This window comes from Heptranchias perlo, chromosome 39 (genome assembly GCF_035084215.1).
Source record: "Heptranchias perlo isolate sHepPer1 chromosome 39, sHepPer1.hap1, whole genome shotgun sequence".
Taxonomy (NCBI): domain Eukaryota; kingdom Metazoa; phylum Chordata; class Chondrichthyes; order Hexanchiformes; family Hexanchidae; genus Heptranchias; species Heptranchias perlo.
In genome coordinates this window covers 7,029,074-7,047,822 of record NC_090363.1, presented here as the reverse complement: position 1 = coordinate 7,047,822, position 18,749 = coordinate 7,029,074, and the positions used below count along the sequence as shown (strand labels likewise).

The 18,749-nt window shown below is 48.4% G+C and overlaps 1 protein-coding gene across 7 annotated transcripts in view; it reads right to left on the bottom strand.

The window, feature by feature from the left end:
• The window catches only part of LOC137305173 (discoidin domain-containing receptor 2-like), a 149,619-nt gene that overhangs the window by 10,369 nt on the left and 120,501 nt on the right, over positions 1-18,749 (bottom strand). For 6 of the 7 annotated variants that reach the window (XM_067973986.1, XM_067973987.1, XM_067973989.1 and 3 more), the window contains 2 exons: positions 14,338-14,545; positions 2,101-2,208 (listed from right to left, as the gene is read on the bottom strand). In XM_067973986.1, the coding sequence (XP_067830087.1) occupies positions 2,101-2,208; positions 14,338-14,545 (316 nt within the window). The remainder of the gene's footprint in view (positions 1-2,100; positions 2,209-14,337; positions 14,546-18,749) is intronic. The other variant, XM_067973991.1, reaches the window with a different exon arrangement.

Genomic DNA, 18,749 nt, shown 5'->3' with positions numbered 1-18,749 from the left:
GGAACAGAGGCCGGGAAATGGAGTTGAGGCTCGGATCCAACTGAATGGCGGAACAGGCTCGAGGGGCTGAATGGCCTCCTCCTGTCCCTATGTAAATATCCCGCTGGCACCAGTGGCTAAAGATGCTACACGATGCGATACTGAGCCGCGCAAACCGTAAAGGCCCCTCAATCCCTGGTCACTGCTGAATTAACTGATTTCAACTGGGCAGAGCAGTGAGGGTCCTACAGTAGCCTCAGTATCTTTAGTCTTGGCCGGAGGGTTCCCAGTCTGGATCACTATCCAGTATTCACCGCCATGGGGCCCAACTGAGAAGCCCGACGGCGGGAGGCTCACCCACGTGAAGCGGCACAGTTTGGGAGGAAGAACTTTCGTGGGCCCACTTGCGTCTTAAAATGGACGTCATCGTAAGAGGACTCTGCCACACGTAAGAGCTCGTTTGCACAGCTCTGGTCTCCATATTATAAAAAGGATGTCGAGGCGCTGGAGAAGGTGCAAAAAAAAAGATTTTAAAAAGGTGATGGCAGAACTGAACAGGCTGGGGCTCTTTTCTCCAGAGGTTTTTAAGATAATGAAGGGGTTCGTTAGGGTAGACGTAGAGAAGATTATTCCGCTTGCGGGGGAGACCAAAACTAGGGGCTATAAATACAAGATAGTCACTAATAAATCCAATAGGGAATTCAGGAGAGACTTCACCTAGAGAGTGGTGAGAATGTGGAACTCACTACCACAAGGAGTAGTTGAGGCATTTAAGGGAAAGCTAGATAAACACATGAAGGAGAAGGGAATAGAAGGATGCACTGATAAGGTGAGATGAATTCGGGAGGGAGGAGCACAAACACCAGCATGGACCAGTTGGGCCGAACGGCCTGTTTCAATGCTGTACAACCAACGTAATTCTATGCAATCCATTTTGCTCGTTTCTTGCACGTTTCCATCGACTGAAAAGACAACGAAACAGACACAAAGGCCACGACTGAGGAGGATAAACCACGCACAGACTGAAGGCGTACGTGCGGGACATTATTTCTGAATTTCCGCCGCATTCTCCTCTGGCGGGAACGCCTCGTCCGATCACACAACGTAAAGCCGACGGCAGCAGCCTCTCGAACTTTGGAACCACCAGACGTTTTATATCGATAGCGGTCAGATAACATCCACTGGCGACTGCTATTTATTGAAGGACGTTAAAACGAAAATGCTTTATTGACCTGCCCACCTCGTCACTAAGTCAACAACTGCCACATTGTGGGGGGTGGGGGGCGATTTTAACCGAACTGGCCGGGCGGGAATCCCGGGGGATCGGGCAGAACGATGGTTTTACACCCCCCCCCCGCTGCCCAATATTGCTCTCCGTTGACTTCAGTAATTCCAATCCAGTGGGGTAGAAATCCTCGGACGGAATCGGATTGGCCACCCGTTATAGGCCCGGCCCGATATTTGGTTCTCTTTGACTACCGAATATCAGGCCGGGCCTATAACAGGCCATACCGACCGAGACCGATTTCCAACCCAGTGGCTCTATCACTGAGCACAAACCAACCTTCCGTTACTGCAAACCCTCACAAACTGCCGCCGCTCTGTGGCCTAAACAGCCCCGTTCTATTGCCGTCCCCTTCCATCGACGCGACAGCTGGATACGGCTCTGGGGGAGGCGGGGGTGGAGTCGCTGGAGTGACAGAGCGGTGAGCTCGGCGCGCGGTTGTAAAGGTCGGCGGGAGGAACTGGTCTGATGTCACGCCAGCTCTGTGGGGAGAACCGCGACGGCCTCTCACGGCCAATCTCGCTCTTTGACGGTCGCAAAGAGGCAGCTACGATCAGCTCTTTGTTAACGTTTTATAAAAAAAGTGACTCAGCCCTTTGGGGTTTGCACGCCACCGAGCAGGCGGGAATAAAACTCGTGTTCCGTCCAATTCTGTCAGTTTCCCGACGGGCCGGTTAGGTTAAAGTTGCTCCATCAACATGTGATCTGAACAGCAATTCAGATGTCAAAGGAATGCACCCCATTGGACTGGACATTCGCAAACTCCCTCCCCCCCCCCCCCTTCCCATTCCCAGTCCCCCCACCCTACCGCCATCCCAATTTGGTGATGTCCTTACCATCAGTGTTGATTGGCTTAAGCTGATCCTTAGAGCAGCCAGGGCCTCCAATCAGATGAGGGTTTGCAGAGAGTAAAAGGTGATAGGCTGGGTTGTTTAACAGAAGAGCTGTCGGAGAGGAGGGAACACAACAACAGGATGGATGAGCACAAAGAACAGGATGGAGGAACACAAACGCAGGATGGAGGAACACAAACGCAGGATGGAGGAACACAAACGCAGGGTGGAGGAATGAGCACAAACGCAGGATGGAGGAACACAAACGCAGGGTGGAGGAATGAGCACAAACGCAGGGTGGAGGAATGAGCACAAACCCAGGATGGAGGAACACAAACGCAGGGTGGAGGAGCACAAAGAACAGGATGGAGGAACACAAACGCAGGATGGAGGAACACAAACGCAGGGTGGAGGAACACAAACGCAGGGTGGAGGAGCACAAACGCAGGGTGGAGGAATGAGCACAAACGCAGGATGGAGGAACACAAACGCGGGGTGGAGGAGCACAAACGCAGGGTGGAGGAACACAAACGCAGGATGGAGGAACACAAACGCAGGATGGAGGAACACAAACGCAGGATGGAGGAACACAAACGCAGGATGGAGGAACACAAACGCAGGATGGAGGAACACAAACGCAGGGTGGAGGAACACAAACGCAGGGTGGAGGAGCACAAACGCAGGGTGGAGGAATGAGCACAAATGCAGGATGGAGGAACACAAACGCAGGGTGGAGGAGCACAAACGCAGGGTGGAGGAACACAAACGCAGGATGGAGGAACACAAACGCAGGGTGGAGGAGCACAAACGCAGGGTGGAGGAATGAGCACAAACGCAGGATGGAGGAACACAAACGCAGGATGGAGGAGCACAAACGCAGGATGGAGGAACACAAACGCAGGATGGAGGAACACAAACGCAGGGTGGAGGAACACAAACGCAGGGTGGAGGAACACAAACGCAGGGTGGAGGAACACAAACGCAGGGTGGAGGAACACAAACGCAGGGTGGAGGAACACAAACGCAGGGTGGAGGAACACAAACGCAGGATGGAGGAATGAGCACAAACGCAGGATGGAGGAGCACAAACGCAGGATGGAGGAGCACAAACGCAGGATGGAGGAGCACAAACGCAGGATGGATGAATGAGCACAAACGCAGGGTGGAGGAGCACAAACGCAGGGTGGAGGAGCACAAACGCAGGGTGGAGGAGCACAAACGCAGGGTGGAGGAGCACAAACGCAGGGTGGAGGAGCACAAACGCAGGGTGGAGGAGCACAAATGCAGGGTGGAGGAGCACAAACGCAGGGTGGATGAGCACAAGCGCAGGGTGGAGGAGCACAGACGCAGGGTGGAGGAGCACAAACGCAGGATGGAGGAGCACAAACGCAGGATGGAGGAGCACAAACGCAGGATGGAGGAGCACAAACGCAGGATGGAGGAGCACAAACGCAGGGTGGGTGAGGGGGAAGGACAGCGGGAAAATGACACAATGTTACGAAAAAATCCTCTGGAACTACACCTTGCGCAGTACCGCGGGTCTCACGCTCCCTACGTGACCCTTTCTGGAAAAGCTACTACCTCCATTCCTCATACCAGGCATAACGCAACTACGACAAACTAGAAGCTTCCACTGGTTCTGGAGAAAGAGACTAAACACAACACCTACAAACCATTAAGATCCTAGGTGATACAACACAAGACCATAAGAGATAGGAGCAGGAGTAGGCCATTCGGCCCCTCGAGCCTGCTCCGCCATTCGGTGAGATCATGGCTGCTCTGATTTTTACCTCAACTCCACTTTCCCGCCTTTTCCGATATCCTTTGACTCCCTCGCTGATCAAAAACTTGTCTAACTCAGCCTTGAATGTGTTCAATGACTCGGCCTCCACGGCTTTTTGGGGTAAAGAATTCCAAAGATTCACGACACTCTGGGAGAAGAAATCCCCCCTCATTTCCGTCTTAAACGGGCGACCCCTTATTCTGAGACTACGCCCCCTAGACAAGATCTACATCAATCGCATAATATCACATAGAATTACATAGTGTCGACAGCCCAGAAACAGGCCATTCGGCCCAACTGGTCTATGCCGGCGTTTATGCTCCCTCCCTACTTCAACTAATCCTATCAGCATATCCTTTGAATATTGATTTGAAAACATTAACACAGGTCATAAGGTAACTAGTGCCAATTTTAAAGACATTGGGGGGGGGTGGAATTGTAAATGGGCGAGGACATAAAACACGTGGAATGGCTTTTTCCGCCATGGACTCTAATCGAGCTCAATATCGGGCGGATCGTACAGCGAGCAGCCAGGGCGATAACGCCCGCTCTCCAAGGTAAATTTCCACCCCGATTCATTTAATATCCTTCAGCTTTTATTTGAAGTTTATCAAAAGAAGCAGCTTTGCACTTCAGCCTGCTTTGAATATGCCACCTCTCCTGTACGCAATTATTTGTGTACAGTTTCGTTACTGGGACTGGAGGCAAGTATCATACAGGCGATTAGCACCACCTTCCTGTAATGTGTGAGTTATGCTCACCACGCAGGACCTACATTGGCTCCCGGTCTGGCAACGCCTCGATGCTTATAATTCTCATCCTTGTTTTCAAATCCCTCCATGGCCTCGCCCCCTCCCTCTCTCTGTAACCTCCTCCAGCCCTACAACCCTCCGAGATCTCTGCGCTCCTCCAGTTCTGGCCTCTTGCGCATCCCCGATTTCAATCGCTCCACTGCTGGCGGCCTTGCCTTCAGCTGCTCAGGCCCTAAGCTCAGGTATTCCCTCCCTACCTCCCTCTCTATCTATCTCTCTCTCTTCTCCTTTAAGATGCTCCTTAAAACCTACCTCTTAGACCAAGCTTTTGGTCACCTGGTCTAATATCTCCTTATGTGGCTCGGTGTCAAATTTTTGTTTGATAACGCTCCTGTGAGACGCCTTGGGACGTTTTACTACATTTAAGGCGCTATATAAATGCAAGTTATTGTTGTTGTTTGGTCCTGCAACCACTGAAAGGGAAAAGATATGAGCAAGCTACGAAAAGTTGCTTATCTCCAATCTGTTTCTGACAGAGCGAGGCAATTTAGGAGAGATATCAGGAAGAATTTTTTCAAAAAAAAAGGGTATTAAAAATCTGGAATTCTCTTCCCCCAAAAGGCTGTGGATACTGAGGGACAACTGGAGCTCTCACGATTAAAATCGATAAATTTTTGTCGGGTAAAGGCATCAAGGGACATGGATTAATCAGCGGGTAAATGGAGTTGAGGTCGAAGATCAGCCATGATCCAATTGAATGGCGGAGCAGGCTCGAGGGGCTGAATGGCCTACTCCTGTTCCTGTGATCATCTGAATCCAGACTTCTGATCCAGATCTTAAGGTCTCCCCGTTGAAAGTTTAGATTTGATTATGTTAGAGAGCAGTGGAGTTACTGGTGGGTTGAATTGTCATCCATGGTAACGTCGGTGTCATTACTTAGAACTGGCAATGATTTGGTACCCAAATGCATTTAAGGGGAAGCTAGATCAGCACATGAGGGAGAAAGGAATAGAAAGATATGTTGATAGGGTGAGATGAAACGGGGTGGGAGGAGGCTCGTGTGGAGCATAAACACTAGCATAGACCAGTTGGGCCGAACGGCCTGTATCTGTGCTGTGGACTCAATGTAATTCCAAACTGGTCTAGAGCAGAGAAAATCAGAATAGTCCAAATAGATGTGAATTGGGTCCTTCAAACGAATAACATGGATTTGAAATAACTTTTCTTTTAATTAATCTGTTAAACCTTCTGCAGGGTAGGCTGAAATTCTGAATCATCTGATTTCAAATTGGTCATATGGATTAATCATATGGATTAATCATATGGATTAATCATATGGATTAAGCTCTGTTTAGCTACATCATTAAATAAATTTAAAACAGGAATAGACAGTTTCCTAGAAGTAAAGGGAATTAGGGGTTACGGGGAGCGGGCAGGAAATTGGACATGAATTTAGATTTGAGGTTAGGATCAGGTCAGCCATGATCTTATTGAATGGCGGAGCAGGCTCGAGGGGCCGATTGGCCTACTCCTGCTCCTATTTCTTATGTTCTTATAGAACATATTTTCCTATTTGGATTTTACTCAATTAGGGATCAATGTAACACCATCAGATGGCTGCAGTCTTTCTATAGAGTCATAGAGTCATAGAGTTATACAGCACGGATAGAGGCCCTTCGGCCCATCGTGTCCGCGCCGGCCATCAGCCCTGTCTACTCTAATCCCATATTCCAGCATTTGGTCCGTAGCCTTGTATGCTATGGCATTTCAAGTGCTCATCCAAATGCTTCTTGAATGTTGTGAGGGTTCCTGCCTCCACAACCCTTTCAGGCAGTGAGTTCCAGACTCCAACCACCCTCTGGGTGAAAAAGTTCTTTCTCAAATCCCCTCTAAACCTCCCGCCTTTTACCTTGAATCTATGTCCCCTTGTTATAGTACCCTCAACGAAGGGAAAAAGCTCCTCAGTATCCATCCTATCTGTGCCCCTCATAATTTTGTACACCTCAATCATGTCCCCCCTCAGCCTCCTCTGCTCCAAGGAAAACAAACCCAATCTTCCCAGTCTCTCTTCATAGCTGAAGCGCTCCAGCCCTGGTAACATCCTGGTGAATCTCCTCTGCACCCTCTCCAAAGCGATCACATCCTTCCTGTAGTGTGGCGACCAGAACTGCACACAGTACTCCAGCTGTGGCCTAACCAGTGTTTTATACAGCTCCATCATAACCTCCTTGCTCTTATATTCTATGCCTCGGCTAATAAAGGCAAGTATCCCATATGCCTTCTTTACCACCTTATCTACCTGTTCCGCCGCCTTCAGGGATCTGTGAACTTGCACACCAAGATCCCTCTGACCCTCTGTCTTGCCTAGGGTCCTCCCATTCATTGTGTATTCCCTTGCCTTGTTAGTCCCTCCAAAGTGCATCACCTCGCACTTTTCCGGGTTAAATTCCATTTGCCACTGTTCCGCCCATCTGACCAACCCATCTATATCGTCCTGCAGACTGAGGCTATCCTCCTCGCTATTTACCACCCTACCAATTTTTGTATCATCAGCGAACTTACTGATCATACCTTTTACATTCATATCCAAGTCATTAATGTAGACCACAAACAGCAAGGGACCCAGCACCGATCCCTGTGGTACCCCACTGGCCACAGGCTTCCAGTCACAAAAACAACCTTCGACCATCACCCTCTGCCTTCTGCCACTAAGCCAGTTTTGTATCCAAAGTGCCAAGGCACCCTGGATTCCATGGGCTCGTACCTTCTTGACCAGTCTCCTGTGGGGGACTTTATCGAAGGCCTTACTTGAATCCATGTATACCACATCCACTGCGTTACCCTCATCCACACGCCTAGTCACCCCCTCAAAAAATTCAATCAAATTAGTCAGACATGATCTTCCCTTGACAAAGCCATGTTGACTATACCTGATTAATCCTTGCTTCTCCAAGTGGAGACTAATTTTGTCCTTCAGAATTTTTTCCAATAATTTTCCTACCACTGATGTTAGGCTCACTGGCCTGTAGTTCCCCGGTTTTTCCCTACTCCCCTTCTTGAATAATGGTATTACATTAGCGGTTCTCCAGTCCTCTGGCACATCCCCTGTGGCCAGAGAGGTTCTGAATATATGTGTCAGAGCCCCCGCAATCTCCTCCTTTGCCTCACACAGTAGCCTGGGATACATTTCGTCCGGGCCTGGGGATTTATCCATTTTTAGGCCTGCTAAAACCGCCAATACCTCCTCCCGCTCGATGTTAATATGTTCGAGTATATCACAGTCCCCCTGCCGTATTTCTATGTCTACATTGTCCTTCTCCATAGTGAAAACAGATGCAAAAAATTCATTTAGAACCCCTCCTACATCTGCCGGCTCCACACACAGATTGCCATTTTTGTCCCTAATGGGCCCTATTTCTTCCCTAGTCATCCTCTTACCCTTAATATACTTATAAAACATCTTAGGATTTTCCTTTATTTTGCTCGCCAGTGTCATTTCATGGCCCCTCCTTGATCTCCTAATTTCTTTTTTAATATCCCCCTGCACTTTTTGTACTCCTCTAGGGCTTCCTCCGTCTTTAGCCTTTTGTATCTGCCAAAAGCCCTCCTTTTTTTCCTAATCCATTCTCGTATATCCCCTGGAGTTCTTGGAACCACCCTTGACCTTTACGGGAACATGTTGCCATTGTATGGTCGCAATCTCCCTTCTGAAAGACTCCCATTGCTCCGATGCGGATTTTCCTACAAGCAGCTGATCCCAGTCCATTTTGGCCAGATCCTGCCTTATCCTATTAAAATCGGCCTTCCCCCAATTTAGAACCTTTATTTCCGGCCCCTCCCTGTCCTTTTCCATGACCACCTTAAATCTCACCAAATTATGGTCACTGTCACCAAAGTGCTCACCTACTAGCACTTCTTCCACTTGGCCGGCCACATTCCCTAGAATTAGGTCCAGTACCGCCCCCTCTCTTGTAGGACTTTCTACATGCTGGCTCAAAAAGCTCTCCTGGATGCACGTTAAGAATTTTGTACCCTCTAAGCCTTTTACACTCTGAGTATCCCAGTTAATATTGGGGAAGTTGAAATCCCCCACTATTATTACCCTATTATTTGCACAATTTTCTGAGATTTGCCTACATATCTGTTCCTCTATCTCCCCCTGACTGTTTGGGGGCCTATAGTACACTCCCATCAAAGTGCTTGCCCCCTTTTTGTTTTTAAGCTCCACCCATATGGCCTCATTAGAGGAACCTGCTAATATATCATCCCTCCTTATGGCAGTAATTGATTCTTTAATTAATATTGCGACCCCCCCCTCCTCTTATACCTCCCCCTCTGTCTCGCCTGAAGATTCTGTACCCCGGAATATTGAGCTGCCAGTCTTGCCCCTCCCTCAACCATGTCTCTGTGACAGCAACAATGTCATACTCCCATGTGTTTATCAACACCTTCAGTTCATCCAACTTATTCGCAAGACTCCTTGCATTAAAATAGATGCCATCCAGCCTTGCCCTCACATATTTGCCCTGTCTTCCAAGCTGACTTGTTTTTTTCTCTATATTTGGCTGCACATCACCCCCTATTGTAGCTCCACTCTGTATCCCATCCCCCTGCCAAGTTAGTTTAAACCCCCCGCAACAGTGCTAGCAAACCTCCCCGCAAGGATATTTGTCCCGCTCTGGTTCAGATGCAACCCGTCCGACTTGTACAAGTCCCACCTTCCCCAGAAGCAGGCCCAGTGATCCAGGAAACTGAAACCCTCCCTCCTGCACCAACTCTTTAGCCACGCATTCATCTGTTCTATCCTCCTATTTCTATACTCACTAGCCCGTGGCACTGGGAGTAATCCAGAGATTACAACCTTTGAGGTCCTGCTCTTTAATCTGCTACCTAGCTCCCTAAATTCTTGATGCAGGACCTCATCTCCCTTCCTACCTATGTCGTTGGTCCCAATGTGGACCACGACCTCTGCCTGCTCACCCTCCCCCTTGAGAATGCCCTGAAGCCGCTCAGTGACATCCATGACCCTGGCACCAGGGAGGCAACAAACCATCCTGGAGTCACGTTTACGGCCACAGAAACGCCTGTCTGTTCCCCTTACGATATCTGTAGGATCACTCAATACCAGACAATACAAACAGGATTGGGGAGGGGATGGGGGGAGGGGGGAGGAAGATGGTGGGGAGGAGTGGGGTGGGGGGGAAGGGGAAGATGGTGGGGTTGTCCTCCCTGTAGAAAAGAAGCTTGTTTCTGATTGGTTCCCGTCTCTGTCCCACCTCAGCTCATCTGCTTGACTCAATAGTCCAATGCTCTCCTCGCCCGGCCTCCCATCTTCCACCCTCCGTAAACTTGAGCTCGTCCAAAACTCTGCTGCCCGTATCCTAACTCGCACCGAGTCCCGTTCACCCATCACCCCCTGGGCTCGCTGACCTACATTGGCTCCCAGTCCGGCAACGCCTCGATTTTAAAATTCTCGTCCTTGTTTTCAAATCCCTCCTTGGCCTCACCCCCTCCTTCCCTATCTCTGTAACCTCCTCCAGCCCTACAACCCTCCGAGATCTCTGCGCTCCTCCAATTCTGGCCTCTTGCGCATCCCCGATTTTAATCGCTCCACCATTGGCGGCCGTGCCTTCAGCTGCCTCGGCCCTAAGCTCTGGAATTGCCTCCCTAAACCTCTCTGCCTCTCTCTCCTCCTTTAAGATGCTCCTTAAAACCTACCTCTTTGACCAAGCTTTTGGTCACCTGTCCTAATATCTCCTTATGCGGTTCAGTGCCAAATTTTGTTTGATAATCGCTCCCATGAAGCGCCTTGGGACGTTTTACTACGTTAAAGGCGCTATATAAATGCAAGTTGTTGTTGTTGTGCCTGGCCCCCTCCCCTACAGCCCAAAAAGGTTGGTCTCCTACAGTGTGAGGAACTCACCTCTGAATGGCACTAGAACTGAAGACCCAGTCTTCACTGTATGGACAATGTCCATCGGGGGTAATATTAACTCTGGGCGATGGTGAAAATGGGCGATTTCGAATTGGCCACTCGTTACACACTCTGCCTGATTTTCCTTCCCGTTGGAGTCAATGGTAACATCAGGCGGAGTACGTAACAGGCGGCCAATTCGATATCGTCCATTTTTACACCATCGCCCAAAGTTAAAATTACCTCCGTTTGGGTCGAGGGAGCCCTGCTTACAAAGGGTGTTCAGTCTTTGGTGAATACTCTCGGTCCATGGCTGGATTGGAAACCCACCAAAATCCAGCTCAAGGTTGGGCTCATCTCACTCAACGAGGAATCCTAACTCTCCCCAGCACTGTAAGTATGGGCCTGTTAATGATGGGTGCCCCGAGGGAGATTCCCCCATGTCCATGACTTTAGGCCAGAGATGTACACAAAGGGTAGTTCTCTCACAAAGGGGCATAGAAATCTGGAACCCTCTTCCCCCCCTAAAGGCTGTGGATGTTGGCGGACAATTGGAGCTTTCGAGACTGTGCTCGATAGATTTTTGATGGGTGAGGGTATCAAGGGATATAGAGCTACTTTGGGGAAATGGTGTTGAGGTATCGATTAGCCATGATCCAATTGAATGACGGAGCAGATTCAAGGGGCTGAATGGCCTCCTCCTGTCACTACGTTCCTATGCACCAATAGGTTTGTGAATATTAAATATTGAGGGCTCACCATATAGCGTAACCTAACCTCTATTTAGTTCTGCCGACAGAACTCTTTTGTTTAAAATTTACAACACAAATGACAAAAAAGGTGAACAAATCTGACAGAGCAATAAAAAAAAAACATATCACTGTTTTATTAAAATGAGAGCAGGCTGTGGACGCAATGCTCGTCCTGGCACTGTCCTATCACCAAAAGGAAGGTGATCAACACAAGGTGGTTTAACCAGGTTCTGACCTCGTCCAAATGAATTTGGGTGATTATATCGTGGTCACAGCCTGGGCTGAGATTGTACTTTGGGGGGGGGGTTATAGAGCGGTCTAGGCTGGATGGCAGGCAGAGAACTCAGTGTTGAGAGAAAGATTTGCATTTATATAGCGCCTTTCACAACCTCAGGACGTCCCAAAGCTTTACAGCCAATGAAGTACTTTTAGAAGTGTAGGAAACACGGCAAACAATTTGAGCACAGCAAGTTCCACAAACTTTGATAATGACCAGGTCATCTGTGTTAGTGATGTGGGTTGAGGGATAAATATTAGCCAGGACACCAGGGAGAATTCCCTTGCTTTGCTTCAAAATGGGATCTTTTACATTCACCTGAGAGGGCAGGCAGGACCTCAGTTTAACATCTTATCTGGAAGACAGCGCCTCCAACAGTACTGCACGTCTAGGATTTTGTACTGAAGTCCCTAGGGTGGGACTTAAACCTACAATCTTCATAATTCAGAGGTAAGAGTGCTACCACTGAGCCAATGATTACAAACCATTCTGAGCCTTGAGTGAATTGTATAGTGTTTCCATCTCACGGGGAGGAGTGGGTGGGAAGGAAGGCGGGGCGGGCTGCGATCTCAGCTTTAGGGGAATTTACAGAGTCATATTTGCTAAAAAAAAAAGAAACTTTTCCACAATGGTTGGGGACTGTAGCATTATATCATGGTAGTCTTTATTACCGAGAAGCCGAGACCAGAACAGAGTTCTGGTGTAACAGAGTTCGAACTAAAAATAAATCAGGATGTAATGGTTAGATTAGGCAGGTCAGAGCTTTAAACACCTGAATATCGTAGGAGGAAGTAAAGACTGAGTGAGATGACGAGTAAGAATTAAAGAGTAGCAGACAATGGAATGAGTCGCGATTTCAACACAGTGAAGACACGGAGAAGAAGAGTCTTTAGGAGGGCGAATTTGCAACTTAGGAGGGGCAAAATAAGGAAAGTTCAGGGGAACAATGGGCGCGATTTTAACCCAACCCGCCCATTGGGAAACTGACGGGATCGGGTGCAATGCTGGTTTCACACCCCGCCCGATTTCACTCTCAGGTCAATTGAAAATTTCAAAACTGAGATTGATAGGTGTTTGTTCGGCAGAGGTAGTCAGGGTTACGGAACCGAGGCGGGTAGGTAGAGTTACGATACAGATCAGCCAACTGAATGGCGGAACAGGCTCGAGGGGCTGAATTGGCTACTCCTGGCTCTATGTTCCCACGTTCGACAGTAATAACTAGCGTCCCACCCGATTCTGTGGGTTTCCTGCCCGACGAATTAATGTTAGAATTAGCCCCATTGACTTTAGTTGTATCAATGATGTAGGAAGGTCACAGCGGAGAGCAAAGTTGGATGTTAGAGATGAGAAACGGCTCACCTGTCAAATAGCAAGATTTCTCTTGTACACTGTTAACAATGCAACAGAGGTGTTAAAAGAGCCTCCTCAGATATGACAGCAATATTGTAAGGGGCTGCTATTCCTCTTCCTGCACCTTGGATTATCTAGGGCAGTGAGTACAGGAAAATTGGGCAGAGAGGAGTGTATGGGGGGTAATTTTAACCAGTCCAATTTTCCACCCCTTTAAGCGGGCAGAAATTCGGGCAGGCTCCCTTGCAGGTCTGCGCTCCACCCTGCCCAATCTTCACGCGCTTGCTTCACTGAGACAACCCAACTGCCCCAAGGGCAGGGAGAGGAAACTTTGCTCCATATTCTTTACAGAAAGTTAAGAGTTGATGGAACGTGTGGCACAAAAAAGAGGACACTACTGGGATTTCAATTCATGATCAGCGGCCGCAGCGAGTCCAATAACGTCAAGAGTGGAGGCCATCGACCATCCCTGCCCTCGAGTAACTGAATCAAAGGTGATTTTCGTTGCTCTATTGAATAAGGCCCGGATCAGATCAAACACCATACGAGGGACCCTTGGGTTGATAGGAGAGGAGTTAGAGGATTCACCATCATCTGCTACACTGACGCAGGAACGGAGAGGACACGAGATTGTCACAAACACAACTTTGGTGGACCATATAATGGTACAATCGGTGGTACTTTTGCCAATATGTGCCAGGGAGGTCTTGATGTTGATGGCTTTAATTGAGGGAAATTGAAAGGAGGGACAATGTAGGTCAAGAGGATTTCATTTTCACCATGTGCACCAACATTAAACAAATATGTCGCAGCGAATTACAAATCGGCACATAGAACGCTCAAACAAAATGGAACGATAAGCACCACCTACCTGTTCAGCCACCTTCGTTAAACGATGGTGCGACGCCAGTACGTAGCACAGTGTTGTTAGGAGAGTGTGTGCCAGCTTTTTTTTTCACACCTCTCCCATGTGATGTTGCGAACACACCAAACTCATTGAAAATACTTCATGAATGTGTGGTGCAAAATCGGCCAGAAGCCAGGAAATCTGCACTTGTTGGGGCTGGTCAGGGATCATTTGTCACCACGTTGCTCTTAACTAATTTGGTCAGCCCCAATTGCTGGGGATTTTTCCGCCCTATCGAATAGTTTAATTATCTTGAATGCCTCAGTGTACGTGACTGGCTCTGTTTACTCGTTCAAGTGGATGTAAAAGATCCCAAGGCCATACTGGAAGAAGAGTAGGGCAGTTCTCCCGGAGTCCCAGCCCAGCGATTCTCCCTCGACCGTCGCCATCGTAAACGGAATGACTGGTGCTTCACCTCATCTTCCCGCCAATGCACAGCCCAAAGGGCCGATTCTTTCCCCCCCCCCCCCCCCCGGTTTGCCTGACGTTCCCCTTCTCGGCTTACCTGAGTTCTCAGCTCCCTGCGGCAACTCGGGGAGCTTCATCCGGAGCCGGTTGGGCTCCTGGTACTCGGGGTCGCTGGAATTGATGCGCTCGTACAGGTTGGAGTGGCGGCTACCCGAGGCGCTCGGCTGCGTGTTGTTGATCACGATGGTGTCACCGGGCACCGACAGCCGAACGGTGAGATCATCGTCCGAAATTCTGCGCTGGGCCTAATAAGGAGAAGAGCGGATTAACAGAGGGGTCGTTAGGGGGGTGGGGGCGGTGGGGGGTTTGAGAAGGTCGCCAACTCTGAATGTGTGGTATTCCTGGAGTTTTCATCACGTGACCTCCGACATTCCCGCTCGGTCAAACAGCCTTTCCTCCACTTCTCCCTTCCTCCCCACATCTCCAATAATTTTACAACTAATAAACAAAAATATTCAAAGAAAATTGGACATTCTCTCTTGCTGCCCCATGGGTTTTTTTTTCTCTCTCCCAGGTGTTGCTCGCAGCAGTTTCCAGGAAATCGTTCTTCGACTCCTGGAGACTCCAGAGGCAATCCTGGAGGGTTGGCAACCCCAGGGTTGCAGGGTCAAAGGCTCAACTCAGAAGGGTGGAGCTACAAGTCAAAGTCAATCTCCAGAATGTGCCTCATGGCCTGTAGCAAGGCTGGACCAGAGCTTTGGAAACGCCAAACCTCGGTGAACGTGGGCTGATTAATGGAACTGTGGCTGCAGCTTCAGGCTGAGCTCCACGGAATCGCACGGCACAGAAGTAGGCCGTTCGGCCCATCGTGCCCGTGCCAGCTCTTTGACAGAGCTCCAGCCTCTCCCTGTTCCCCAGAACCACTCGCGGTCACGACCGCACCTGCTTACCCAAGCTGGCTGGAGAGAGCACCTTGGGAGGACGGCAACAGGGAATGACTGAGGCGATCGTTAACTTTAACACCTTAGAAACAAAACTTAAGAACAAAGGAAATTCATTTATATTTAGAAAGCAAGTGCAAGAGGCTCGAGAGCCCGTTAGACACTTAGATAAGCTCAAGGACCTTGGTCTGTTTACTTCAGAGCTGCGTAGACTTAGAGGTGGCCTGATAGGGGTCTATAAAATAATCGAAGGGCTGGATAGCGTGCCTAAAGACAGATTATTTCATCGCTGCTACTTAATTGTGCAAGAGTAAAAAGGAAGAGGAACGTTTCTGCCAGGAGATGATGAATTCAAGTTTCAAATAGTTGAATTTGTGGATTGCTAAATCGAGTCTGCTCTCTCAGTGGTCATTTGACTCACTGCATGGAGATAGTTACAACATCGGGGAAAGGCCGTTCGGCCCAACCAGTCCGTGTCGGCGTTTACCCTCCGCCCGAGCAAAGAGTCCGAATCGCATTTACCCACCCGTGTCCCTTCAAACCATTTTCCGTCAATCCACCAATCCAACCCATTCTCGAGCGGCCTTAATTCTTCAGTATAGAAACTTGCGGCAATATAACCATCTACACATGGCCCTGTGACTTCTCAGTAAGAACCACGTCGGCAGGTCTACGTTAGTGTGGTGGTTATGAGTTACATAGGAACAGGAGTGGGCCATTCAGCCCCTCGTGCCTGCTCCGCCATTTGATAAGATCATGGCTGATCTGTGATCTAACTCCATATACCTGCCTTTGGCCCATATCCCTTAATACCTTTGGTTGCCAAAAAGCTATCTATCTCACATTTAAATTTAGCAATTGAGCTAGTATCAATTGCCGTTTGCGGAAGAGAGTTCCAAACTTCTACCACCCTTTGTGTGTAGAAATGTTTTCTAATCCCACTCCTGAAAGGTCTGGCTCTAATTTTTAGACTGTGCCCCCTACTCCTAGAATCCCCAACCAGCGGAAATAGTTTCTCTCTATCCACCCTATACGGTCCCCTTAATATCTTATAAACTTCGATTAGATCACCCCATAACCTTTGAAACTCGAGAGAATACAACCCCAATTTGTGTAATCTCTCCTTGTAACTTAACCCTTGAAGTCCGGGTATCATTCTAGTAAACCTACGCTGCACTCCCTCCAAGGCCAATATGTCCTTCCGAAGGTACGGTGCCCAGAACTGCTCAGAATTACAAAGAATTACATAGAATTTACAGCACAGAAACAGGCCATTCGGCCCAACAGGTCAATGCCGGTGTTCATGCTCCACATGAGCCTCCTCCCACCCTTCTTCATCTCAGCCCACCAACATATCTTTCTATTCCTTTCTCCCTCATGTGTTTATCCAGCCTCCCCTGAAATGCTTCTACACTATTCGCCTCAACTACTCCTTGTGGGAGCGAGTTCCACATTCTGACCACTCTCTGGGTAAAGAAGTTTCTCCTGAATTCCCTATCTTATATTTATGGCCCCTAGTTTTGGACTGCCTCACAAACATCTTCTCTACATCCACTCTATCAAACCCATTCACAATCTTAAAGACCTCTATCAGGTCACCCCTCAGTCTTCTCTTTTCTAGAGAATAGAGCCCCAGCCTGTTCAGTCTTTCCTGATAGGTATAACCTCTCATTTCTGGTATTATCCTAGTAAACCTGTTTTTGCACCTTCTCCAGTGCCTCTAAAGTGTGGAGACCAGAAGTGTGCAAAGCACTCCAAGTGTGGTCTAAGCAAGGATCTGTACAAGTTTGGCATAACTTCTCTGCTTTCCAATTCTATATCTCTAGAAACGATCCCCATTGCTTGGTTTTTGTATTTTTGAATGGTCTTATTAACCTGCGTCGCTACTTTTAGTGATCTGTATATCTGTACCCCTAAATCCCTCTGCTCATCTACCCCATTTAGACTTTTCTTTTCCAAGAAGGATGTGGCCTCCTTATTCTTCCTGCCAAAATGTACCACCTCACACTGATCTATATTGAAATTCATTTGCCAATTACCCGCCCATTCTGCAAGATTATTAATGTCTTCCTGAATTTTGTCACGGTCCTCCTCAGTATTAACAACACCCCACGCTCCCCACTCCCAAATTTTGAAATGATACTTCTGATTCCCAAGTTACTAGAGCAGAAATCCAAAGCATCAGAATTCAAGTCCTGGCCCGGCAAATTGTGATATTCAATCTGGCAATTTGTGGCAGGCAGCAGGAAAGATTGACCATCAGATCGGGTCCATATTGGAGGCCTGTGACCAGCGGTGTGCCTCAGGGATCGGTGCTGGGTCCGCTGTTATTTGTTATTTATATTAATGATTTGGATGAGAATTTAGGAGGCATGGTTGGTAAGTTTGCAGATGACACCAAGATTGGTGGCATTGTGGACAGTGAAGAAGGTTATCTGGGATTGCAACGGGATCTTGATAAATTGGGCCAGTGGGCCGATGAATGGCAGATGGAGTTTAATTTAGATAAATGTGAGGTGATGCATTTTGGTAGATCGAATCGGGCCAGGACCTACTCCGTTAATGGTAGGGCGTTGGGGAGAGTTATAGAACAAAGAGATCTAGGAGTACAGGTTCATAGCTCCTTGAAAGTGGAGTCACAGGTGGATAGGGTGGTGAAGGCGGCATTCAGCATGCTTGCTTTCATTGGTCAGAACATTGAATACAGGAGTTGGGATGTCTTGTTGAAGTTGTACAAGACATTAGTAAGGCCACACTTGGAATATTGTGTACAGTTCTGGTCACCCTATTATAGAAAGGATATTATTAAACTAGAAAGAGTGCAGAAAAGATTTACTAGGATGCTACCGGGACTTGATAGTTTGACTCATAGGGAGAGGTTGGATAGACTGAGACTTTTTTCCCTGGAGAGTAGGAGGTTTAGGGGTGATCTTATAGAAGTCTATAAAATAATGAGGGGCATAGATAAGGTAGATAGTCAAAATCTTTTCCCAAAGGTGGGGGAGTCTATGACGAGGGGGCATAGATTTAAGGTGAGAGGGGAGAGATACAAAAGGGTCCAGAGGGGCAATTTTTTCACTCAAAGGGTGGTGAGTGTCTGGAACGAGCTGCCAGAGGCAGTAGTAGAGGCGGGTACAATTTTGTCTTTTAAAAAGCATTTGGACAGTTACATGGGTAAGATGGGTATAGAGGGATATGGGCCAAGTGCAGGCAATTGGGACTAGCTTAGTGGTATAAACTGGGCGACATGGACATGTTGGGCTGAAGGGCCTGTTTCCATGTTGTAAACTTCTATGATTCTATGATTCTATATGTCACTGGTAGTCCACGCTATGTGGTTGCCTCTTGATGCCTCTCTCCTGTGGCCTAGCAGCCGAATGGTCTGAAGCACCACCTCCTCAGGGCAATAAACGTGGTCTGGCCGGTGTTGCCGAGACCCCGGTCCTTGGGGATCTCCGTGGGATGTCAAGCCGATGCCCTCAGAATTAGGAAGTCCACATCTCCTCCGTACCGGAGGCTCTTTGCCATCCTCTGTAGGAGATGTTGACCGATCTTTCTGCCTGCCCGA